Source organism: Fopius arisanus, unplaced genomic scaffold (assembly GCF_000806365.1).
Source record: "Fopius arisanus strain USDA-PBARC FA_bdor unplaced genomic scaffold, ASM80636v1 scaffold00190, whole genome shotgun sequence".
NCBI lineage: Eukaryota > Metazoa > Arthropoda > Insecta > Hymenoptera > Braconidae > Fopius > Fopius arisanus.
Window position 1 is genome coordinate 83,525 of NW_011887929.1, and position 6,615 is coordinate 90,139.

General features: G+C 41.9%; 1 protein-coding gene across 1 annotated transcript; it reads right to left on the reverse strand.

The window, feature by feature from the left end:
• Positions 1-2,078: 2,078 nt before the first annotated feature.
• LOC105272482 (uncharacterized) lies at positions 2,079-2,882 on the reverse strand. The gene has a single exon (XM_011314635.1). It carries the CDS (start codon positions 2,880-2,882, stop codon positions 2,079-2,081), a length of 804 nt encoding a protein of 267 aa, XP_011312937.1.
• Between the last annotated feature and the right edge of the window lie 3,733 nt (positions 2,883-6,615).

A 6,615-nucleotide genomic window follows, 5' to 3' on the forward strand; every position in this document is an offset into this window, starting at 1 on the left:
TCCAGACGTATGTATTGGTGTTTTTCCAGTATTCCAGATAAAAATGTGGATAAAATTATAGCATTGAAGTTAGGCACCTTGTTTCATGAAAAATTCATAAGTGCATTGCGGAGCGCCCTTAAATAAGAACTGTAGACATCCTTCTTGGGAGTGACTGGTGAGTTGATTGATTTCCTCATCTTTACATATCGCTAAAAATGTAGAAGTCCGACTGAAGAGAAAAGCAGTGAATTCCTCATCTACACCAGCCGTGAATCCTGTTACTTGATAACGTTTGGCTTGCAACTCATTGAGTTTCTTCATTGGGAGGACGTTGACTGACGGTATTGAGTTTGTTGAAATTCAGTTCGTAAATGTAATGGTGAAGAGCTTTCTCTTTTGCTAGTGCTATTCCAAAGATGGCTGATGTTGAATATAAGAAACGTCAATTCTTTTATATGCGGCTGCATCTTCACTCAACCTAAAGACGATCACACTATAAACTATTCTCATGCCGAATATGTCCAAACTTTGGACATTACTTGGCGCTAGCAATGCCTCCGAACATAACACATAAAAGATGAAAGTGTACAAAAGAATGGACACTCGGATTAGAAATTAATGTGTTCCTAAAAAATCATGCATCTATGTTGTAAACCTGAAAAATAATTTTCTAGAACTAATGAGTAAAAATGACAAAAACTGGTGTTTTTGTAAAAAAACTGAGCCAAGGATTCAATAAGGAAAATAAAAAAATCAGTAGAGCACCATCTTACTTGGCGCGGTTTTTCCCAAGAACTAGAGTTAGAGCCAAAGACTATCGTGGGTCACTTTTGATTATTAATCAAATTCCATTTTAGCATTATCCTGTAAATAAAACCGCGCCAAGTAAGTTGGTCCTGCCTCTACTGATTTTTTTAGTTTCATTGTCGAATCCTTTCAATCGAGTCGCATCACTTTTCTTGATGTTTTCATCTACATTTTCCGAGTTTTTTAAATTTCTAGGAACGCGGTATTTTGGCAAAACACGAGTTTTTTACGGAATCAATTGAGCGAAACTTTTACTTGGTTCAGTTTCTTTCACAAAAACACCAGGTTTGTCATTTGGCGAGAATTCACGGATTTTTTCAATATAAGTAAAGAATTATTTTCACGTTTTCCAAATTTTTGTCACCCACATCACGTTTTCAGTTCATTTGAACTATATTATTTGCATGATGTTTTTACATTATACACAATGTGTTTCACAATTTGAAAAACTCCTTTCTACATTTATGCATGTATTAGACTGAATCAATTTTTTTTTAATGTCGAAATCTCGAAATTCATACTTTCATTAACCTCCTAAATCGACTTCAGTCACATGTGTAATTAAACACATAAATAGGTCAAGAACTGCATATAATTTTCCCATAAAACGCAAAGCTCATATTCGTTACCATAAAGTAAACAATTATAATTATGGAACTAAATGAAAAACACAAATTCCCAGACAAGAAATAAAACACTCCCCTCTGTTTCCCTGTTACAGTTCAACGGTTTGAATATGCTGATGACAACATCTCAACCGGACAGTCACATAGGATGTGTAGACTGTCGTCTTTTGCTTCATTACAGAATCTGCACCACCCATCCGAGTCCATGCCGATGACTCTGTAATGTTCTTTAAATCTGCCGTGGCCTGTGAGCAGCCTGATCGTAGTAATCAGACTCTGCCTATCCATGGCCAGTAGGTGTTTCGACCTTCTCTTGTTAGGGCCAGGCATGAGTGCCCTTGCCTTCCTGCAGGTCTTTGTGTCTTTCACCGCTCCGATTGTTCACGTGGGAGCTTTTCCTTTATGTGGCTTATACCCACGGTATGTGGAACTCCCACTGGCGAAGTCTCGACCGTATTTATTGCCCCCTGCTTCGCCAGCCCGTCTGCCATTTCGTTGCCGTGGATGTCCGTGGATGTCAAGGGTTACCTTACTGCTGGTCTCAAGCTTTTCCAGGCTCTCCACGGTTTCCCAGATCAACTTAGAGTCAGCACTGGATTTGAGGAAAGCTTTCATAGCGGCTTGAATATCTGTCTACAAGAAAATGTGTTTGTTGATTGGCATCTAGGACACCAAAAGCTCTGAGCACTTTTTGATTGGCGGAAGTTCCGCTTGGAATACGGTGGCCATAGTCCCTAAGGACCAGTTGCACCTGTAGTTTTCCTCTGGCCCGTACAGTCCTGCTCCAAAGTAGCCTCTGTATCCTGAGCCATCTGTATACCAGTGCCTGACATTGGTGCCTGTTTTCTCTACAGTTTCCCAGTTCTCCCTCTCAGGGATGTAGGTTTTAAAGGCATTCCTGATTTGGTACTTCTTGGTCATTCTATCTCGATACATGTTCCAGCGATTTTTCTTGAGGATCTCAAGCTTGACGTGTGCCGCTTCCGCTTGCATCCATTTCCCCTGGCACATGTGTCTATAAGCTGTTGATTCTGCCCTACTCACCACAAGATGATCAAGTGAAGGCACGTCCAGGGGGTCCGTGGGTATCGTTCTCATGGCCCCGGTCGCTGCCCTCGGAAAATTTCGCCGCAGGCATGTTAGCCGGTTCCTTATCTCCACCCTCTTCGCGCTGGGCCACCAGACTACAGCGGCGTACATCAGCCTCGGCAGCAGAACCATCTTGTACAACCATAGACTGATCTTTGGGCTAAAGCCCCAGTCTCTGCCCATGGCTCTTTTACATGCCCACTGTGAGGCATACGTCCTGCTCATCTGTGTCTCTATGTGCTCCCTCCAGTAGAGTTTGGCGTCCAGTTGAACACCCAGGTACCTCACTGAGGTAGCATAGGCCATCTCTGCACCCGGTAACCTTAGCGGCTCCGGATTTATAACTCTCAATTTCCTGGTATATATCATAGCCGACATCTTCTCAGTGTTAACTGAGAGTTTGAGACCATTGCTCTCAGAGAGTAGTTACGTCTATCTCTCAGCACATGGAGGAACTTGCCCCTACCGACAATGGCTACGTCATCAGCATATCCATATACCAGGAAGCCCTATTACCTCAGTTCTTCTAGGAGCTCGTCCACGAGGAGGTACCACAGCAGTGGAGATAGAACTCCGCCCTGTGGGCACCCACCCTTCGGACGACTTCCTATCTGTATGGCATCGTGATCGGCAGTTAATGACCTGCCCACCAACATGATTTGTACCCAGTCAATGATGGTTGATGGAAACCCCCCTTTTTGACGTGGTTGTTTTTATAATCTCGTTTCCTGTGCGGTCAATGGTTCCCTCAATATCGAGGAAAACGCCCATTGCCTAGCTCTTTGCCCCTATCTCCTCCTCAACCTTTGCCAACAGGTGGTGTAGGCTGGCCTCAGTGGACCTCCCCTCCCTGTAGGCGTACTGAGCAAAAGACAGCTGCCTGGCTGTTAGCAGTGTGTTTCTTCTGTATCTATCCATGAGCCTCTCTATTGTTTTTAAAACAAAGGAGGTTAGGCTAATGGGTCGAAAGTCTCTTCCCTTGATATAGCCCTTTCGGCCGGGCTTGGGTAGGAAGACTATTTTCAATTCCTTCCAAACTCGTGGTACGGTTCTCAGTGCTACGTTGGCTCTCAGAATTATTGTAAGAGGCCCCAGGATGATATCTATTCCCCTTTGTAGTAACACCGGGTAGATACCCACCCGTTTTAGTGCTTTCAGGGTTTCAAAGGATTTCATCGCCCATTCTACTGCCTGTGGGTACGCAATTCTGGCTGCTAGTGGCCAATCCTGTAGTTTATACAATCTTCCAGTTTCCATTGCGGTCTCTTTCACGCGTTCCGTGCATGTGAAGCCAGGAAAGTGCTGCTCAAGCAGGAGTCGAAGAGAATCCTCCGAGGTCCACGTATAGCTGCCGTATGGCTTCATTCAACAGCCTAGGTTGGCGCCACCCCGACCCTCCCTTACTTTAACTAAAACGGACAGGTTCTCAACTCCGTTGCTAAACCTCTTCCAAACTTCGTTCCTCCATGGCCCTCCTCCTGCGTAGGTTACTGCAAAAGTTTTTCACTTTGTTCCACGCTCTCCGTACCTGATACCTCAGGTTAGCTAGGGTTGCGTTCCACTAGCTCATCTGTTTGGTTGTTTTAATGGCTCGCATTGCACAGTTGTTTTCAAAGGAACTCCTGATTGCTTCTCCGAAAGATTCGGCCGCATATTCCAATCGCTCCTTGTTCTCGAACCTACTCTGTACGTCCTGGATTCTCAGTGAGAGCTCCTCCTTGTACCCCGCCCAGTCCTTTTTTTCGGATTTCTCTTTCGAATAGAATCCACCCTGCCATTCAGCGTGAGGCGTATTTGACGTTCTTTAGAGCAGGGATGGGCAACCTCCAGGTAGCTCGGAGCAGAGTCATAAACTCGAGATAGGAATCCAATCAAGATTATCACCATGCCAATTATGAGGGTCCTACGATCATAGTGGGGACGATAGTGGGGGCCTCACAGTCACCGTATTGGGGAGCGTCCCATGACGCTTCCGCCAAATGGTAACATGGGAAAAATAGCGGCGCCGATTAATATAAAAAGAAATTCAAAAATTCACACATGGACAAAAATATTCCTGAATATGATGCTGTAACAATTCCTTCAAATTGTTAGCCATATTTTATTCAAACCCGACTAGAATCTGGAAGAAGCACATGAATGATTTTTTTACAGTGAATCACATATTTTTGCCCACTCTTGGCCACCATTTTTCAATGCTGTTCAACGGAAACCACGGGAGGGTGGTAAGCGTATTCCGTCAGGAATAGGAAGGAAAATGTAGGGATAGGGAAATTGGAAAAAATTATGGAACAAGTAAAAATAATCAGGAGCTGATCAATAAATAATCTCAAGCATCATGCGAGCGTCTCTCATGCGTTCCCCGTGCAAGTGAAGAATTGAAGTTATAAAGCAGATAACATTCGGTCAAAGAGAGTCAATGAGAAGGCTGAGGCGTCATACCGAGTGATAATTTATTTAAATCCGGCTGATAGTCACATATTGCTACTAAAATGGCATCATTGAGAGAAGAACCTGTCAAAAGTGTTCCGAGGACTTAATGCTATTCATGTGAGAAAATACCGATTCACATAAGTACGAAGTACCGAATATACTACAAATTCGGTTATAAACAATGAAGAGATTCGGATAACTATTATTTCGCGAAATCTTTTGCCATGGATCATCGATGTAATTGATTTGTTGAAAATATTTATCTTGACGTAAGTTATTCATTTCATGATATTCATGATCGCGCTAACTGGATGATTATTTTTGATGATTACGGAAATGATATCGTTAATTTCCGTAGACGAATTAAGTGGAGAACGTAAATATTTTATAATTTCACACGTTTCAATAATGTCCTTAAATCTTCAATTTAAATTATCTATAAATTGTTGCATGCACTCTGCAAATTGCTGAAAATCGAGCTTAGCGCTGTGCTCGTTCGCGACAAGACTGCGCAAACGTATAAATGGGAAAAGAATTGAATTTTTACCCAATTCAGCGATCGCTGATGATAAGAAATTTATTTAATTTTCAAGAAATTTAAGATGTTGCCAAAAAAATCTCCGACAACCTTGCATCTCTTTATTATAAATATTAACATTCTCTGTTAAGTCCTCGGTGAATGCCAATTTCGAGCCCCACTCCACATCATTTAATTCATCGTGTACATCTCCGCGCGATTTTAAAAAAGAAACAATATCATCTAAATTTTCCAGAACCGACACACCATAACACCCTTGCTAAGGCACCCAACTTCTGTATGAAACAATAAATCGCGAGATTCTAAATTATTCTCTTCTTAGAAAACATTATACAGTCTATGCTGCAAGGGTTTTGAAATGATCGAATTAATTATTTTAACTGCTAAAGTTATGACATCGCCCGAAATTTTTTTAACGCATAATGCTAGCTTGTGTAACATGCAGTGATAATGATGGAATTTAGTGAACTCAGCGTCATTGTTACACTTCGCTATTAAATCTTTCGTTCAACCAGTCAAGTTCGCAGCACCATCCGAGCTGATAGCTACTAATTTGTGTGGTGGCACTTTCGCGGAATGAAACTTTGCTTCAGAGCATCAAAAATATCTTCACCCTTCCTACTCGTTTTCAAGGAAAATAATATAAATAACTCTTCGCGAATAGACAGATCGGAAAAAACTAAACGAACGAAGATGACGACTTGAGCACAATCGGATCTATCCGTAGATTTATCTAATTGAAATGCCAAAAAACAACAACGAGAAAAGTCATCTGTTAATTGAGCCCGGAGGTCAGCACCGATTGCTTCAATTTTTCGTATTATTGTACGTCTTGATAATGGTAAATTTTCAACAAATCTTGTCATTCTGTCGTTCAACAAAGTTCCTCGAAATAACGTTTCCATATGGGTTACAAAGAGCTCTTTATATTTTTCACCGGCAATAAATGACGATTTGTCTTTTGCGATTTCATAGGCGGCTCGAAATGACATTAAATTCGCGGCTTGAAGGTCATCATTATACAAAACATCATTTGAATGTCCGGACGCTAAAATTCTCTCTTTTAAAACCCGGATTGCGTTAACGCGTTTGTTCGAATGAAGTGGAAAACTCAAATCGAAGCTACTACGATTTTGCCTA